Raw genomic sequence first — 19078 nt, 5'->3', positions numbered from 1 at the left:
CGGCAGGATGGGGTGACTCGTCGGTGATCCTCTCAGCCCCCGGCCCCGTCCCCCCCGCCCCGATGTCAGGGTCAGGGAGTGAGCTGACCCTTCCAAACCTGCAGCACCCCCCCCCCCGCTGGTTGCCCTGGCAACCGGCCCCCCTCCCATGGCTATTCCCCAAAAGCACCTGATTAAACCCAGCTGTGGTTGAAAGGGGCTTGTGGGCCCCCGGGGGGCTCAGTCGGTGCAGCGTCTGCCCGGCTCAGGTCATGATCCCGAGGCCTGGGATCCTGGGATCCAGCCCCGTGTCAGCGGGGAGCCTGCTTCGCCCTCTGCCCTCCCTCCCGCTCACGCTTGCATTCCTGCTCTCGCTCTGTCAAATAAAGTCTTATTAAAAAGAAAAAAAAAGGAAGAAAGAAAGAAAGAAAGGGGCTTGTAATGAATAACAGAATGTTCTATGTTCTTACAAAAGATGATCCTTTCACCTTCATGAAAGCGCTGGAGCTATTTCAGGAACGAAAAAAGAGCAAATATTAGAACAAAAAAATGCTCCTGTCGCTCTTAGGGTTTAGGATGTTGGAAGGATCTCAGGAGCTGCGGGCCAGGACCCTGAAACAAGGCCAACGTATTTATTTCCTGTTCTGTCCCAACCTCACCAGTGTCATCGATTTTTTTTTTTCTTTTCCCTGCTGTTACTCCATCATCTGTCCCTGGGGTTTTAGCATCTTAGGGAAGGCCGCGGGCGAGCGACCCGTATGGAGCTGGAAGGCGCAGGTGACAGGTGCTCCCGGGCTCGAGCAACGGGCGCACAGACGCGGGGGCGTGGGGCAGGCGGCCTTTCTGGAAGGGGCCTGACACTTGGCGACGCGGTTCTGCTCTTCCCTCTCCTGCTAGAGAGCCGTGGACGTGGTGGACGCGGTGCCCGGGCCGGCAGGCGCAGGGAGGGGGGTGCCGGGGGCGGGCGCCAGCCTCACCCCAGCTCAGGCTCCCCTCTGCGCCCACGGTCCTCCCGGGAGGACATCCGCCCCGAGTCGCCGGGAGCCAGTCGCGAGTGGGCTTCGCTGCGTTTGCATCTATTTTAGAAGCGAAGCCGCCTCCACTTGCTCGTGGCAGGGAGGCCAGAGGCACATGTGAGTCTGGGATCAGATGGCCACCCTAACATCTGGGACAAAAGTCAGCATCCAGGTCGGGGCCGGGTCATCTGAGGAAGCAAAATAACTATTAATAACTTGATTTACAACCGCGTGGCTGGGCTTCCACCTGTGCCGCCATCCAGCCTCCCGAATCCGCGCGAAGGGAGTGGTGTCCGCGCAGTCGTCTCCGCTTCCCCTCCGTGAGCTTTCCCAGGCCGCCGTCCTGTGGAAGGGATTTGGGCATCAGACCTGCGCTGGGTGGACCCCCCCTCATCTTAACCCTCGTGTGTAGAAGCATCTGCCCTGCTCGTGCCCCAGGGATGGGGACGGTTCTTGTCTGCAGAAGGGCCTTCGGGGTGGGTGGGGGCGCACGCAGGTCCGTGGAGTCCCCCACGCGCACGGGGAAGGCTCGGGGCCGACCCGCTACCAACCATGCAACATGCAGGACGTGAGCCATCCCAAGGGGTTTTGCAGGAACCGAGGAGCATCGCCTCAGTCGCATCTTAGTGGCTTCTGAAATACCGCAGCGTCGTGCGGATTTACAAGATGGTGATGGAGAAGAGTCTTCCTCGGAGCTGGTTTCATAAGACCCGTGCCTGGAAGATTCCATGGTTGAACAGACTTTAGGAAACATCAGGGAACCCCAAGCGACTGTCATCTACATGGATGAAACGCTGACTGAGCTACAGAAATTTCAACGGCTGCCCCAGAGTAGGAATTTCTTTTTTCCCAAAGCAGGATATTTTTAGATTCTTTTTTATTTTTCTTTATTTATTTTTTAAACATTTTATTTATTTATTCATAAGAGAGGCAGAGGCACAGGCAGAGGGAGAAGCAGGCTCCATGCAGGGAGCCCGATGCAGGACTCGATCCTGGGACCCTGGGGTCACGCCATGGGCCGCAGGCAGGTGCTCAACCCCTGAGTTCCCCGAATGTCCTAATATCTTAGATTCTTTTTTTAAAAATATTTTTAAAGCTTTTATTTATTTACTCATGACAGACAGAGAGAGAGGCAGAGACGCAGGCAGAGGGAGAAGCAGGCTCCATGCAGGGAGCCCGATGCAGGACTCGATCCCAGGACCCTGGGGTCACGCCCTGAGCCCAAGGCAGACGCCGACCCCTGAGCCCCCAGGCGCCCCGTGTCTCCTGATGTAACTGTCACCCTCACCTGGAGACGGCCTCCCAGCGGGGCCCGGGGGTGCAGTCGGTGCACCGTCCGAGTGCTTCGGGTCGGGTGGTGATCGCAGGGTCTCAGCCTCTGACTCTCCCTGCGCTCCCCACTGCGGGCTCACTCACACTCACTCTCTCCTTCTCTGTCTCAAAATAAATAAATCTTCTAAAACCAGTATTTTCGCAGAAGCAGCTAGAATCACACTTGCCCAAATGCTCGGGGCCAAGCTGACAGTAGGTCACATCGGAGTCTGGGCACGACCTGTCCCGCTTTCTCTCCTCTGTGGGGCCTTCCCCGTGCTCCTCTGCACCTGCGTCGGGCCTTCTCCTGTGGAGAGCAGGCTCCCCGGGCTCGGGGGGCAGGGGGCAGGGGGCACCGGGCGGGCAGCAGGTGTGTGCCTCGGCAGGGGCACCCGTGGGCCCCCAGGATCCCGGGCCAGGCCGCTGCCCGCGTCGGGCGCTCCTCGGCTCTCTCCGTCACGTCTGGAGTCTCGGGGAAGGGTGGAGCCCGATTGGCCCGGTGAGGGCCCGACGTCGGCCTGTGCTGCGGCGTGTGCACCCGGGGCCACGTGAGCGAGGCTGAGGGTCCCGCCGGTGCCCACGCGGCCGAGCTGCCTCCATGACGCCCACGGACGCCGATACGCGCGGTGCAGGCGGTTCCCCGCGGGCGCACCCTGGCCCTGCTCCTCTGCCTTCGCCGAGTGCTCTGACCGGTTGTGGTTTTGGATCCTGACTGTGGGGCGCCGTGTGGCTGTGACCCCTCACTGCTCCTAAAGTTCTGTTCTGTTTTGTTTTCTCGCTTCTGCCTCTAACGCCCAGAGGATGACGTAGATCTGGAAGCCCTGGTGAACGATGTGAACGCGTCCCTGGAGAGTCTGTACCCGGCCTGCAGCATGCAGTCGGAGACGGTGCCGCTCCTCCAGAACGGCCAGCACGCCCGCAGCCAGCCGCCGCCCGCGGCCCCGAGGCCCCCCCCGGCGCAGCGTTCGCAGCCCGTGCACATCGTCGCCGTCAGGTGGGCCCCGGGGCGTGGAGGGTCTCGTCTCCGAGAGCAGAGACGTGATGCCGCCGCTCTCTGCTGGGGACATACGTCCTCTGCCCTGTGCAGCTCGGCCCCACGGGCTTGGACCTGGGCTCCGGGTCGGTTCTGGTAACTCACGGCGCACCTGCATGGTGCCAGGAGGGAAGTCGTCGTGAGAGAATGTCCCGGAATACTGAAGGAACGACCAAGTGGTCGGTTGGGGCCCAGAGCGGGGCCTGGGGACCTGGAGGACTGGCACCCCTGGGGGCTGTCACAGATGTGCCACCTCGGACGCGTGGCCTCATTCCCCATTCCCCGGGGGGTTACCTGGAGCAGGTGCAGCCTCTGGAAGTGGCGGGGCTGGCGGGGGGGCCTCCGGGACGTCAGGGGGGTTCTTCCCTGCAGGTGGCAGGCCTCGGATTTGGGTGTTGAAGGGTGAGTAGGAGCTCGGGCAGGTGGGGGAGGAGATGCCGTGAGCAGAAGAGATGATCCCTGTGGTCGCAAGTGGCAAGACGTCCTTCCTTTTGTGGCGGCGGAACAGTGCCCCATTGCACGTGGTGCGTTTTCTCTTTCTGCCATCTGCGGATGGACGACTCCGCCGGCTCGTGAAGTCGGTGCAGTGGCACGGAAGGACAGAGGCCACGTGACCGCGTGGATGGGCCGTGTGTAACGTCGTCCCACTCCCAGAGGAAGACGGTGGGAGTGGTGGGTGCAGGCCCTGGGGAGGGATCAGGAGATGGGACGGAGCCTCCGAAGCGTTGGTTTGATGAAACGGGCGGGTGTCGGGATGTCCTGCTGCGCGGAGCCCTCCAGCCCAACACCTGCAGACCCAGGGCCCTGGAGGGTGGGATAAGGATGGAGCCCTCCCGCCCAACACCTGCAGACCCAGGGCCCTGGAGGGTGGGATAAGGATGGAGCCCTCCTGCCCCAACACCTGCAGACCCAGGGCCCTGGAGGGTGGGGTAAGGATGGAGCCCACCCCTCCCCCCCCAACACCTGCAGACCCGAGGCCCTGGAGGGTGGGATAAGGATGGAGCCCTCCTGCCCCCCAACACCTGCAGACCCGAGGCCCTGGCAGACGGGATAAGGATGGAGCCCTCCTGCCCCAACACCTGCAGACCCAGGGCCCTGGCGGGTGGGGTAAGGATGATGGCGGGGAGGAGCGTTCGCAGGCTGGGCACGTGTCTGGCAGGCAGGACCCGTGAGGGGTCACACGTGTCGTCAGGGCACACGCCGTCGTCTGCACGGCTTTCTGCACGCCGCCCATGTCCCGGGGCAATGCCGACAGGTGGGGGCCGGTCCCGAAGGCCCTGTGAGCTGTAGCAGGGGAGACACAGGGAGAGGGTTCGAGTGGGCGAGCGGAGCATCTGCCTTGGGTTTCGGCGGGTCCTCCTGGCAGCCGGGTGCCAGGGGTGGGCGGCAGGGACAATGACGTCCTGACCCGGACGAAGCAGGGGAACCTGACATTTGCAGGGGGGGACGGAGTGTGGAGCTGCCCCACCGGGTCCCGAGGGCCGGGAGGTGGGGGCCGGCCGCCGGTGCGGCAGCAGCTTGAAGGGTGTGCTGAGGGCATCCCGGCCGGGGCAGAGGTTCCTGAGGTCGCAAGGAGCAGCTCTGAGGCCACCACCAGGGCGCTGGGGGCTCCGCGGGTTTCCAGGTGGGGGTGGAGAGATGGGCGCAGGCCCGGGCCCAGGGCCTCCTGCCTTCCCGGGCCTCAGGCTGGGGTTCCCGTGGCTGCTCCTTCCTCAGCACGGCACCTTCGGGGATCTCACGTCCTTTCCCTGCTTCCGGAAGCTTCTATGGGGGTCTTTCCGGTCTGACATCCCCGGGTTCTGTAGCCAGGCACCCCTGTGGCCCACGGGAGCCCGTCAGTGTCGGGGCGGCACTGCAGGCGCAGCTGTGTGCAGGGTGCTCGGCTGCCCCGTGGCCCTCACCCACCCTGCTTCTGGAGCATCACCCCGTGTCCTTGCCCCCCCCACCCCCCGCAGAGCCCTGTCTGGAAAGACACGCTCCTTCCTGCTGTGCGCCTCCGTGGGTCTGGGGTCTGTCCATCACGCGACCCTGGAGCCTTGAGGGGGAGGACGGGTCACAGCGCGCACGGTGACGGTGTCCGCGGCTGAGTCGGGGCAGAGGACGGGCGAGAAGGCCCCGGCTCCCCGCAGCCCTGAGCCTAAAGTTGGGGCCAAACGCCTGTTCTCAGTCCCAGGACGGCGCATGGGGTGGGCGTGCACCCGGGGCAGCAGGCACTCTCCCCACTGCAGAGGGGACCCCAGTCCTCAGGCCTAGCCTCTTCAGTCCTTCTGCATAGGTAGCGTTGTTGCTTGCTTTCGGGTGCATTTAAAAAATGGGGTGACCAATATGGGATACCCAAGGATTCATAAGTGAGGCCTTATGTCGAGCACCTCCCATGTGTGCTGAGCACCTCCCATGTGTGCTGAGCACTTCCTACGTATAGTGTCTATTTAATCCTCATTTGTTAGCTGGCACCGTGGCCACTGCAGCCCTGCAGGGGGGGTGGTGTGGTGGCCCTCAGTGCCCCGACGACCAAACTGAGGCCCTGGGGGCAGTGACAGGCCCACGCCTGGTGAGTGGGGAGTCTGAATGCAAACCCAGCCTGAGAGGCTCAAGATGTGGCGTGTGAGACCCACGGCGTGGGGGTGGGGCGCGGACGGAAACAGGTGCAGGCCGGGAGCTGGGGAAGGCAGAGAGGGCTTCCTGGAGGAGGCCACCACCGGGCCCTCCAACCCTGAGGGCGTGGACTGCACGGACCGGAGAGGACACCGGGCGTGCTGCAGGCGGGTGGGCGGCGGAGCTCGGGGCTGCCTCGCCCCCACCCACCCGACGTCCCTGCACCTTCGCCCCCTGTCCCTGTCCTGGTGCGTAGTTGTGGGCGGACGCAGCCTGTGCAACAGGGACTTTCTGCAGCCCCAGGGGACCTGCCTTAGATTGGCTTTGAGGACACTCGGGAGCTGCTCTAAAGTCAACGTGGGACTTGCTTTTTTATTTAAAGATTTTATTTATTTATTCATGAGACTGAGAGAGAGAGAGAGGCAGAGACACAGGTAGAGGGAGAAGCAGGCTCCATGCAGGGATGCGGGACTCGATCCTGGCACCCCGGGGTCACGCCCTGGGCCGAAGGCGGATGCTCAACCCCTGAGCCACCCAGGCGTCCCCACTTTTTTTTTCTTTTAATTTTTAAGAAAAACGTATTGAGCGTGAAATTCACGTAACAAAAAACCCAGCGCCGGAAGCGTACGGTTGAGGTGTTAGTACTCTCCAGGGTCGTGCCGTCACCGCCTCTACCTGGTTCCAGAAGTTTCCGCCGCTCCAGAGGAAGCCCCCTGCCATGCAGCGGAGTGCAGACTGCGTGGCCCTGCTGCGGACGCCCTGTCTGTGTGCTTCCACGAGGGGAGTCCTTCTGTGTCCGGCCTTGTTCACGTAGCACGATGTCTGGTTGGATTTTTTTTTTTTTTTTTGAATAAAGGCTTATTTTTGAAAGAGCAGTTGTAGGTTCATAGCAAAGCTGGGAGAAATTGGTGAGCGCTTCCCGCAGCCCTGCGCCGTGCATCCCGCGGCAGGTGGCGGCACGGTGGGCGAGCCTGCGTGGATGCACGGCGGCCCCGGCGTCCTCGGTGTGCGGCAGGGCTCGCGCTCCTTGTTCAATGGCTGCGCTTGGACATGGACACGTACGATGACGCGAGTCCGTCCTTGGGCTACCGTATGGGATAACCTCACTGCCCTAAATACGGGGCTTTTAGTATTTTCCAGAACAACCTCTGGAGAGCAGCTCTGGTGGACAACTAGAGCATCGGGGGTCGGTGTCTTCTGCATAAGTCAAAACACAATAAACCCCTCGGGCCGCAGGAGGTCACTGGTTCGTGCTTCGGGGCCGGGGTGCAGGACAGTGGGCCCGGCTGCACGGCCTCCTCTCTGCCCTTGGCACAGGGGACAGCGCGTCAGCCGGACGCGGTCATGGCAGAGGCTGGGGTGGGAGGAGCGGGATTTGTCCACAGGACACGGCCACATCTGCCGTGTCGAGCCCTGGGGCACAGCCATGCCGTCCCGCGTGCCGACGGGGGGCCCCGCTCCCGGGGGACGCCTGGCAGCCGGGCCACGACGCCGCCCGCAGCCCCCAGGACAGGAAACGGAGGCAACGCTCGGTTGTTTTTTGCTTCGACTTTGAACTTGCTTCTTCTGCTGTTTTCCTAACTGCCCCTGATTCCGCTACCGTGGGTGCCCGGCCTTGTCGTAGGACGCGCGGGTCTTGCAGTCTTGGGCGGACGTGCCCGCGGGTGGGCAGCGTGGTGGCGCCCCGCAGTGGCTCTCCGCGCTGCCTCGGGGTGCGGGGGGCTGCGGGGAGTTTCCGCGGCTTCCGTGCTCTGGGGTACGCGGCACGGGGCACTCGCCTCCGATGCATTCACTCCCGACCACCTTTTTGTACAAACGGGCATCGGTTCCACGATGCAGACGAGACGCGCAAAGCCGCTTCTCGTGTTTCCACGCGCTTGGAGGAGTGTTCGCTGCCAGGGCCCTGGGCACAGTTGTTCTCCTGAAAACGCTCCTTCTCACAGAGCCTCCTCGCCCACCGTCGCCGGGGAGCCGTCGGGGCCGGGGGGCTGGTACGTGTCCCGCACGGAGCGTCGTCTGCTGGGAGCGTTCGCACGGTGCTTCTCAGGCCCGGCTGTGCAGTGAGCGCGGGGATCTGGGCCTGCGGGTCTGCGAACGGCTTTAAAAGAAAAACCAGAAACAGACTTTATTGCGGAATAACGCACGTACCATGAAATCGGCCGTCTCGACCGTAGGCGAACCGGTTCAAGGTGCTGCGTGTACTTCCGTCGCCGTGATCCCCGGGGCCTTGCTCACCCTGCAGGAGGGAGCCTCTGCCCGAGACCCAGGAGCCCCCCGCCCCCCGCTCCCTCCCCAGCCCCCAGCACCCTGCACGGCGCTAGCCCGGGGATGGTGACCCGAGGTGCCCCACGGACGTGCCGTCCCGCGCCATCCGTCCTTCTGTGGCTGGCTTGTGTCCTCCGGCGTCATCCCGGCGGCAGCAGGTGCGGAAGCCCCTTCCTCGGGCAGGTGTCCCCTTATGAGGGTGGAGCACGTGTGCTTCCCCGTCCACGCGTCGATGCACACGCCGCAGTCGCTCCGCCTCTTGACCGCGGGACCAGGCCTGCTGGGAACCCGGTACCCTGGTATCTATTAGAGTTGTCAGGGCTACGTCCCCAGAGGCGGGATTCTGGGATCGCTTCGGGAGACGGCGGCAGCTTTTTATTTATAGGTTATTTATCTATTGGGTTTATTATTATTATATATTTTTTTACGACGGCAGCTTTTAACCCGCGGTTGTGTCTCTCCCCCCAGACGCCTGCAGGAAGAAGACCAGCAGCTCAGAACCTCGTCTCTGCCGGCCATCCCCAACCCCTTCCCCGAGCTCTGCGGCCCCGGGAGCCCGCCGGTGCTGACGCGCGGCTCCCTACCTCCAGGCCAGGCAGCTGCCAAGCAGGTGAGCGAGCGCCCCTGGCTCGGGCGCCGGCAGGACGGACGCCGGGCTCATTGCCGTGCGAGGAAGGGGCACAGCGGGGATCTCTCCTCTTCCTTCTTTGCCTCTTGCTGCTTTTTGATTTATTGGCCCGAATTCCACTTGTTAGGTCGGGGGTGCATCTGCGTGTTGTAGAAAGGGGCTCATACAAGTGGTACCAAGTAACCACCTGGTGCTTAAAGATGAATTTTAGCTCCGAGAATATTCCGTTGGCCGGGATCCCTGGATGCATGAGGCGTTTCTCAGGCCCCTGACCGTCCAGGGGTTTGCGTTCGACGTTCCTGCCCTGGAATGTGACCTGTGCACGGCAGGGAAACGGGGACCTAGGGCACAGCAGCCACCTTTTTACTTTTTTTTTAAGATTTTATTTATTTATTCATGAGAGATAGAGAGGCAGAGGGAGAAGCAGGCTTCCTGCAGGGAGCCTGATGCAGGACTCGATCCCAGGACCCCAGATCACCCCCTGGGCCAAAGGCAGTGCTCAACCGCTGAGCCCCCCGGGAATCCCCACAGCCACCTTTTTAAACTAACAGTTTCTACCTTAAAAATAGGCCTGTGAGCTGCATGTTCTAGAACCGCCATGGCCTGGGGGAACCTGGGGCGCGGAGGGCGTCTCTAACTTACCCCAGGTCAGGTCGTCAGGCTCTGTCCGTCCGGTCGGTGTGGCCTGGGCTGCGGCCGTGTCACATGCCTGCGGGACATCTGGGACGTCTGCCTCTCCGGTGACCTTCTGCTGCAAATAAGGGTCTAGACAGGCTGTCTGTGGATTGGTCCCCGGGCTTGTTTACGGCCTCGCCCAGCCTAAAATAAGCCCAGGAAAATCTGCTCTGGCTCTGCCAGCGCCTGGCGAGAACCCGGCCTCCACCCGCGCCCGACTGTCCAAGTCTGTCCGCGGAATCCGGAACCTCGGGGGCTGGCCTGCTGCTTCTCCCGGGACCGCAGCGTCTGCCTGGTGTCTGCCTTCCTGTCGCCGTCCCCGGCCGTGGCCCCGCAGGCCAGGGCGAGGCTTCACGCTTCGGCGAGTCCATGTTCCCCGACGTGTCTCACGGGCTTGCGGGGCCTTGGCCGAGGTGCCCCGGGCTCCGACCCTTGATCCCGGGGCCTGTGTCACTGGCGCCGCTGCGGGGGCTGCCCCACGGAGCGCGATGGTGTGGCCACCGGCGGTCTCCAGCCTCCGGGCCCTGCTGCCTGGGGAGGGGGAAGCCGGATGTGCTCGTGCTGCCACGCGAGGGCCCGGGGAGCAGCTGGATGAGCGTCCGCTCGGGTCCCCCCCAGAGGTGACGGCGCTGCAGCAGGCCCACGGCACCGCCTCGCACGCTGGCCGGCACGTGGTCACGTCGAGAAGAAAGCGTCTTGCGCTGTGGAAGGAGCTCGCTCGTGACCTGAGCCCGTCAGGGGCGGCGTGTGTCTGCCCACGAGTCCGAAGGGGACAAGGATGTGGAGGCGTGTGGTCAGGCCCAGCAGGGCTCCCGTGTCGGCCGAGCGCCGCGTGCAGACTCCTCCCCTCCCACCTCCCCGGGGGTCCTTCAGTGACCCTCACTGGCTGCTTGGGGGCAGGAGTGTCAGGTGCGGGGTCCGTGTACCCCAGCTCTGAGAGCCGCCCCATGACACGCCGCCGCCTCCAGGGAGGACACCGTGCATGCAGGGGTGTGTGGCTGCGGGAAGGGCCCCGGGACGAACAGCTGGGGGTGGGGGGGCAGGGGCCCTGATGAGGTCATAGGCTCGCAGGGGGGCCGTCACCCGGGGGAGGAGCCCTCAGCCCCACCACTGTGGCAGCACTTCCAACACCCCCGTCCCGGGCGGTCCCCTGTGGTCCCCAAGGCTAGCAAGTCGGCTGCAGCGTGGGCCCTGCTGTCCCGGGGCTTAGTGTGATGACGTCGGCAGGGTGACGCGCTCCCTCAGGTGCAGGCAGATGGGGCAGCTGGTGGCCGAGGAGGTGGTGCTGGTGATGAACCGTCAGGGCCCCCGTGGCCTCCCCGGGCACCCCTCTGGTCAGGGTGTGACCCCACCACGGCCGGTGCGGTGTGTATGGCTGGAGTGATGGCGAGGGCCGCGTGTGCGTGCCCCCCCCCCCCGAGTGTGCACAGCCCTGCCCCCGGGGGTAGTGCCAGGGGTGGGGCCTGCAGGCAGGTACAGGTGGCTGGTGGAGCGATGTGTGCATACCCCCAAGTGTGCATGGCCCTGCCCCCGGGGGCGGTGCTGGAGGTGGGGCCCGTGGGCAGGTGCAGGTGGATGATGGGGCAGGCCCCCCACGGGGTGGAGCGATGGCGAGGGCCACATGTGTGCCCCCTGAGTGTGCACAGCCTTGCCCCAGGGGTGGTGCCGGGGATGGGGCCCGCGGGCAGGTGCAGGTGGCTGCTGCGGGAGGCTGGGGTGGGGGGAAAGGGGGCCGCGCAGAGGAGCGCCGCCGCCGAAGGGCAGAACAGGGGTGCTCCCAGAACCATCTCTATTTCCCAGTTTAGGGCTCCCTCACTAGCTTGATGGGAACGTCTGGAAGGCCCTGCCCGGGGGCCTTCCTCCCAGCAAAGGGGTTTCCATGGAGCTGCCTGTGACCCGTTGGAGCAGGTTTCTCCGCTGGTTATTCAAACACAATTAATCGCACGTTTAACCCCATTTCTAATAGGGCGTGAACGCTGTCCCCGCTCCAGTCCACACTCTCCCCCCTTTGCTTACTTTCAAAAATTAATTTTCTGGAACTGAATTAATTGCCTTCACCGGGTTCTGCCCGTGACTGATGATCCAGCGTGGGCCTCCCGAGGCTCTCGCTGCCGTTTAATGAACGCGCCGCTGCATCAGACCGTCTTTGGCAGGAACAACCAGCGGCCGTGGCCAAGTGCGGGGGTAGCTTCGTGGAGCGGGCCCGCGTGGACGTGCCGGGCCTCCCGCTTCTCCCGCCTGGGCCGGGCGTCACCCCGGGGCCCGCGGCTTCTCGTGGGCGCCCACCCCGGGGGCCTCACCGCCCGCCGCACGAGCCCTCTTTCTCAGCGCCTGCGGCACGTGCCCGCGTCGGCTTTCTGGAACCTCAGGGCTCGGACGCGTCAGGAGGAGGCCCAGGGAGGTGCAGCCTGAGGGCTGGGGTCCCCGAGGGCCGTGAACGGTGCTGCGGACACTTGGGGCCGGCACAGGATCGTCTAGGCAGGAGCCCAGGAGAGGGGTGCTCCGGCCCCCGGTGGGACAGGGGTCGCTGCCCCCTGGCGACAGTCACTTCACCAGCGTGAGTCTGTACCCATCGGCTCATCCCCGCCGTCCTCGGGGTGAAGCCCTCTTTACCCAGCGTCCCTCAGGCTGCTTCCCCGGGGCGCCCGGGGGCTCGGTCGGCAAAGCATCTGCCCTCGGCCCAGGTCACGGCCCCGGGGTCCTGGGATCGAGCCCCGTGTCAGATCCCGCACTCAGGGGCCACTCCCTCCACTTCTCCCTCTGCCCTCCCCCCCACTCGTGGTCTCTCTGGCGCGCTCTCTCAAATAAATAAAATCTTAAAAAAAAAAAAAAAAAGTAAAGAAAAAACCTAACCAGTTGGCCTTCCCGTCCTGACTTCACTCCCTGGTTTCTCGGGAGCGAGGAACGGCAGCTGCCACCACCGCGGGGCTGCACCCCTGACCCCTGCCCCCCTCGCCTTCCGGCTCCCTCCTTGCCCGTCCACCTCCATGCAGTCATGTAGCTTCCCTGGAAAGTTTCCTCAGGGGGAACGTAATAAACTGTCTTTGCTGGTTTTTAGAATGTCACGTCTTGGGTGGCCCGGGTGGCTCAGCAGTTTAACCCCACCTTTGGCTCAGGGCATGACCCTGGGGTCCTGGGATCGAGTCCCACATCAGACTCCCCACATGGAGCCTGCTTCTCCCTCTGCCTGTCTCTCTGTCTCATGAATGAATGAATGAATGAATGAATGAATGAATGAATAAATAAATAAATAAATAAATAAATAAATAAAGTCGAGTCTGCAAACGAGCAATCACGCGCTGTCCCCAGAGCCGCTCACTCAGCAGAGGCCGACGAGTGCTCTGGGGGGCGTCCGGGGCAGCGCGGGGTAGCCCCGTCCCGTCCCACCGCTCAGAGGTCTCCGCGGCCCCTGCCGCCTGGCCACTGGCCCTGCTCATGGTCCCGTCACGCAGCAGCCAGGGCGGGTCACGCGCGCAGAGAGGACCCAGGCCTCAGGTCGGCGGTGTTCCCGGGGCGCCCAGCAGCGCTCCGCACAAACAGGAGCCCGTCTCGCCAAACCAAAACGCTCACGCGTGCGACATTTGGTTCCTCCGGAGGGGACCGTGGCATAAACCAGAGCAAGCAAGCGGAGCCCACGCGCAACGCAAGCAGCACTGCCCGTTCCTCCTGCCGTTGCACCTGCTGCCATGGAAGGCTCTGGAAGCTGGGACGCTCACTGTGGCTCCTGTCCCGGTCCTGGGGGAGGTGCGGCGTCGGCAGCTCTGAGGCCGAGCACCTCGGGAGTCGGTGTGCGGGACAGAGGGGCGCTAAGGAGCGCGGGTGGGCTCAGCCTCGCGACTGTGCGAGAACCAGAGGGACGCAGGGCCCGAGTCCTGCTCGCAAGTCTCCGTGGCTGCTGTGACCCTGCCCTCGTGCGTCGCAAACCCACGCATCAGCCTGGGCCTCAGGCCGCGACGTGTGTCTTCCTGGGGATGGGCCCGCCCAGGCCTTCTGGATCCGGAGCAGCGGCTGGCTCTTCGGCCTCCGGCCTCCCCGCATGTTGCCCAGTGACGGAGAGCCTCGTGCCTCCTTTTCTTACCTGCGCTTTCTGGAAGCCTCGTTACCTGAGTCACGAGACGGAAACGTGCAGGCCCGCGACGGCCAGGGAGGACCACATTCCATCACCTTCTTGGAAACTCCCGTTTCCTGCTGGGTTGGGAGGCACCCGAAGAAAGCCCACTGACGGGGCGCGGGGGGCAGCCTGGAGCTTCCCAGACGATTCCGGTCGCGGGTCCACGAGGTCAACGACATGCTTCCCTGGGACCCACCGTGGGAAAGGGTGCCGGGTTGTCCGGAGCATCTTTCGGAGCTGTGTGGGAATAGCACTAACCTCCAGGTGTCTCGGAGCACTCGGGGCGGCAGCCAGAGAACCCCCCACGCAGGGGACGCTTGCAGCCACCTGGTGAGCCGCGCCCGAGGGGCAGTCCCATCAGGAAACTCCGTGGAATCCCCCCCGCTGGGCTTTCTCCAGACGGTAAATATCTGTGAAAATAGAAGCTTTCTGAACTTGTGAGGCCCCACGTGGGTCCTGGATCGCGGCATCGAAGCTCCCGTGGCATCCGGGGGAGGCCTCGCAGGGTGAGCGTTTCAATCCCCCATCTTCCCCGAATGCGCGTGTTCCCCCAAATCCGAGAACACGAGGTGGTGTTCCCGGGCCCACTGACGGGCTCGATCTTGCTGCTGCTGCTGAAGTTTCCTTAGGAGCAGGGGCTGCTAGAAAATGAACTTTGGCCCGTCACGTTGCCCGCGTCGACGGCTCTGCTGCAGGTGCCCGGGAGCACCCTCGTCACCTTCGCTTGCATTCGTTTCTAACCGGTTCACGCAGCGGGAGAGCCTGTCACGCCCGTGCAGCGCGGGCATCTGTGTCTCAGGACTATCCGTGACTGCTCGGGGCACGTGTGGTTCCACTGGCCGCTCTCCCAGCGCGTCCTCGCCTCGCGGGTCCGGGTAAAGCGCTCCGGGAGCTTGCGGGGGCGCGAGCGTGTCGTCCCGTCCTGAATCCTTTCCCACAGGCAAGTTCCCGGGAGCCGGCTCCCCGTGCAGGCTCGTGAGCGTTCATAGCCCTGGTGCGTGTGGTGATGGGGGTTTGCGAGGGCCTGTTGGCTTGATGATCGCCTCCCGGGTGGAGGGAGTGTCAGCAGTTTTGGGCCCTGACTCTGCACCAGGACCATCGCTAGACCAGGCGGCCGCCTGTGCCCGACGGTTCCTCGCGGCAGCGCGGGGTGGCCCTGGAGGGCGTGGGTCCAGCCGAGCCGACACTGGCCTGCCCCCAGGAGCCCACGGCCCGCTGGGCGAGACCGACGCCAGCTGGTCCGCAGGGGCGGGTGACTGCCAGCGGGCCAGGTGTGCGAGCCGGACGCTTCCCTGTGCGGGGGAGCTACGAGCTAGCGTAGCCCCAGGATTGAAGGATGAGAAGCTGTTTGTGGGCTTGGAGGGGGAGAATGTTCCAGAAGGAGGAGGGCGGGGAGGGCCCTTCACAAAGGGCCTGGACGTTAGGACCTAGAGTCGGCTAAGAATTCCATCCATCCCAGGGGCAAAAGAGAGTCCACCAGGTGTCGGATAGAGGGGTGCGGAGCAGCTTTGCATTTTGGGGAGGTTCCCTCTAGTTCGTGGTGTGCAGGATACGGTGGCACTTGGGGAGGGGGCGTGGCATGGGTTCGGCCACCGTGCACACAGGCTCAGGAGCCCATGGCCTTTGGATGAGGACCAGAGTGCTGAGGCTGGAGAGAATGGGCTGGGTTTGAGCAAAATCACAGGATCTAGTGATTTCTTGCTCTCCCCTCCTTGTCCTGGCACTTCTGCTTTTCCTCCTTTATGGGTAAATCCAACCTGGAGCTCTGATCCTGGCTCCTAAATTCCATTCTCCACCAAAAGGGTGCCAAGCAAGCGCTTGAAGAAAGAGGAGGCACGTCCCAGGCTCAGAGGGCAAGAGGAGGGTGGTCACTTACGGACGCGGAGAAACCTGGCAGGTGCCACCGGGGCCCAGCGTCCTGAGCCAGCGTCCCCTGGGGCCCCGCAGCGTCTCGTGGGTGTGTGACGCCGAAGATGTGAACCGGGACTGGGGGGGTAGTCCACGAAATGGGGGGGGCTCTGCAAAGTGTGATGGTCACAGAAGACCCCAGAAAACTCACTGTCCAGTGACAGACGAAGAGACAAGACACCCGGGTGTGTCCCGAACCCCGAAATGGTGCTGTTGCCTTTCCTAAAAGGGACGTCGGCTGGACCTTGGCTGAATTTGCAGGCACGCGTGTCGGCTGGAGGGAGCGGACTGGTGGACTTTCCTGATTTCAGTCCTGACGCTGTGCTTACGAGGGAGAGTGCCGCATCTCGGAGGCACAGGCCGCGGGGTAGACGGGCCACCCCGACGAGCAGGTGCGGAAGGAGAACAGGATGAAGCAGACGGGGCCAACGTTAGTCCTGGGGAACCCACGTGAAGAACATACGGGAAACCTTATACCGCCTTTTATAGGTTTTCTGGAAGCCTGAGATTCTCACAAGGTAAAATCCTAAAGAATGAGAAATCCTGTTTCAAACCCAAAACGTGCCTCTTAAGTGCACAGATTTTTTTTTTCGCTGTGCTTTTCTCCCACGGGGCAAACAGCCCCGCACCGATTCTCCATAGGTCAGGCCACCGCCGCTTCCGCGCACGGCTCCGGGAGGATGGGCAGGTGCGCCCGGGCGGCCTGTCCCCGAGCCGCGCTTCCAGGAGGGGAGTCGACCGAGAGCACCTGCTGCTCTTTCCTCCCGTTCTTTTCAGGAGAAATGGAGTATCCGTGGTTTTGGTGGCATAACCTCCTGCCAAGTGGACTCCCGTGTGCCGTGCTCTGCTTTCCTGCGTATAAGCTTCGTCCGAGGGAAGGGGATTCCCAAAGCTTCAGTCCTGGGGCCTCAGACTGTGGGAGGTTCCCAAGCAGGTAAACGGGGAGGAATAAAGGGACTGAGTTTCCTCAAAGGCATTGCCCCCTCCGTGCCGCTCTGCTGGCGGGTTGTGCTCACGGCTCCAAGCGCCGCAGGGGGTGACCGTGCTGTAATGACGTCTGCACCAACCCTGTGGGCCTGACGTGCAGATGCCCCCTTGTGATCTTTTGAATTTGTTCGAGTGGATTTTTAGGGCCGTCACGTGGCTGTTTGCCAGGTGGGCTCTGTCAACTGTGCGGGACTAAGCGCGTGTCCTAGCAGGCAGGCCCGCTGCTGCGTGGTCCAGGGTGGGGAGGAGCCACGGACTCTTCGGAGCCGGGAGCACCCTCCTGCTGGGGGGCCCAGGGCTGGAGACACACAGGCAGCTGTGGGGAGCCCAAGCAGTGTGTGGTGTGGGTGTTGCGTCTCATTGAATGGAAATAATCACGCCTGACCTCTCGCCCCACTGCCTGTTGGCTGCCGAGGTGGGCTGCAGCCAGCGGGTTCTGAGTGCACCTGCTTTTTGTAGTTTGGAGGAAACTCTTGATGCTCCCCTGGCCCCTGCACACCCATGGGGCGGGGCCAGCTGAGCTGCACTGGCAGCCATGTGGTTGGGGGCTGTCCTGCTGTGGCCACCTCTCCCCACACTGCCTCCCCTGGGAGCACATGCTGGTGTCCAGGTCCTGGAACAGGGGTGCCAGAGGGCTGCTGGCGGGGGAGGGGGGCAGTCCAGGGTGGCTCCTGCTGGCTGCCAGTGCCCCAGAGGACGCCCCCAAGGAGGGGCCCCTAGAAGAGCTGTCGGGAGCTGCTGGAGCAGAGTTCGGAGTAGGCCCAGGAATATGGTGCACGTGGGTGCCCGGCGGATACAGTGCACGGCAGGGGCACAGGGATATCGTGCACAGCAGGTGCACAGGGATATGGTGCACAGCAGGTACACAGGGATACAGGGCACGGCAGATGCACAGGGATATGGTGCATGGCGGATACAGTGCATGGCAGGTGCACACGGATAGGTGCACAGTGGATACAGTGCACGGCAGGTACACAGAGATACGGTGTACAACAGGTGCACAGGGATACGGTGCACGGTGGATATGGTGCACAGCGGGTGCACAGGGATATGGTGCACAGGGATACAGTCCACGGCAGATACACAGGGATGCGGGGGATGGCAGGCGCTGACTGCTATGACCCGTTACATGATGGGAAAGAGCCTTATTCCATCAAGACTCCATCTAACCCAGAGCGTAACTGGTGAGCAGCTCTGGATGTGTGAGGTCCCGAAACCCTGAATTGTGTTGCTGAAAGCAGAATGTGCGCGGGTCCTTCGAGAACCAGGGGAGATCTCGTTGCCAGTAATTGTCAGGCACGAAGTCTGGTGCAGCAGCCAGAATAGGAGGCACAGACCGTGACGGGAGTGGGTGAGGAAAAACGTGCGAGGAAAACCCGCATCCGGACAAGGGCTGGTGTCACTCTGGGTCAACCTTACGGTGTGATGATTTTGAGTTACTTTAGGGTGACTTTGGTTGTTAAGACATAGAAGTCTCGGGATCCATCTCATCCCACTGGATTGTCAGGTCTAGACGACATCTGTGCCTGTGGTTTCCCTGGTCTGGGGTGACGCGGGTGTTCCCCGGTGGCCCTAGGGACGTTGTGCTTCCGGGCGGCCCGCTCTGTGACCCAGATCCCCTGCAGACCCGCGGGCTCTTATTCTGTATCCATCCCTGCGGGGTCATTGGAGCTGCTGCAGGCAAGCGGCTTCTGTACAAACTGAGGATGTTGAAGTAGGCGGACTGTGCATCCGTCCCCGAGACTAGAGGAACCGGCGACCGTCTGTCCGTCCCAAGACTAGAGGAACAGGGCCCATCTGTCTATCCCCAAGACTAGGTTCCGTCTATCCATCCCCAAGACTAGAGGAACCGGGACCGTGTGTCCGTCCCAAGACTAGAGGAACTGGGCCCGTCTATCTGTCTCCAAGACTAGAGGAACCAGGGACCGTCTATCTGTCCCCAGAGTAGAGGAACCAGGCCCGTCTGTCTGTCCCGAGACTAGAGGAACCGGGCCTGTCTGAATATCCCCCAAGACTAGAGGAACCGGGCCTGTCTGACATGAATCTTCCCGAGGATGCTTGCGACCTACCCCAGGTCACATCCAGCGGTCAGGTTTTGGTGGCATCTGTGGCCACATCTCTGCAGCACTTGGCACCTGTGCGCATCCAGAACTGCTTGCTCGTCCAGCACCTGTGAGCCCCCCTTGCCTTGCATCCTCTCTGTGCCGCTCTCCCCTCTCTCGGGACCGCTGTGCTTGGAGGACCCTTGGCTGCCTCTGCGCCTCGCGCTCCAGCAGCGCGCTGGCCCCACATGATGTCGCTGCACCCCAGCACCAGGTGCCATCCGGGTGCTCCCGCACACCTGTGAGCAGAGCCTGCAGGTGGTTCTGCATCCCACACTCCCGTGTGCTGCTCTGTGTCCCCATCAAGTGAAGCGTCATGAGGTCGGGATTTTAGTCTTAAGGACTGTGTCGCCAGCACCCGGGTGCCTGGCCAGGAGGTTCTCAGGAAACATCCGCTGAATGGATGGTGGTGCTGGAATCCCACCCACCGTGGAGGCGGGCCTGAAATCTGGAGAGGTTCCGACCCAT

At 63.0% G+C, this 19078-nt stretch overlaps 1 protein-coding gene across 3 annotated transcripts in view; it reads left to right on the top strand.

Moving 5' to 3' along the window:
• GRB10 (growth factor receptor bound protein 10) overlaps positions 1-19078 on the top strand; it is a 146603-nt gene that overhangs the window by 88989 nt on the left and 38536 nt on the right. For all 3 annotated transcript variants that reach the window (XM_041722548.1, XM_041722546.1, XM_041722547.1), the window contains 2 exons: positions 3105-3300; positions 8668-8809. In XM_041722548.1, the coding sequence (XP_041578482.1) occupies positions 3179-3300; positions 8668-8809 (264 nt within the window). In that variant the 5' untranslated portion in view covers positions 3105-3178. The remainder of the gene's footprint in view (positions 1-3104; positions 3301-8667; positions 8810-19078) is intronic.

The sequence above is a fragment of the Vulpes lagopus genome, chromosome 11, assembly GCF_018345385.1.
Source record: "Vulpes lagopus strain Blue_001 chromosome 11, ASM1834538v1, whole genome shotgun sequence".
NCBI lineage: Eukaryota > Metazoa > Chordata > Mammalia > Carnivora > Canidae > Vulpes > Vulpes lagopus.
Note: the sequence above shows the minus strand (reverse complement) of the source record. Positions and strands in the feature narration are given on the sequence as shown.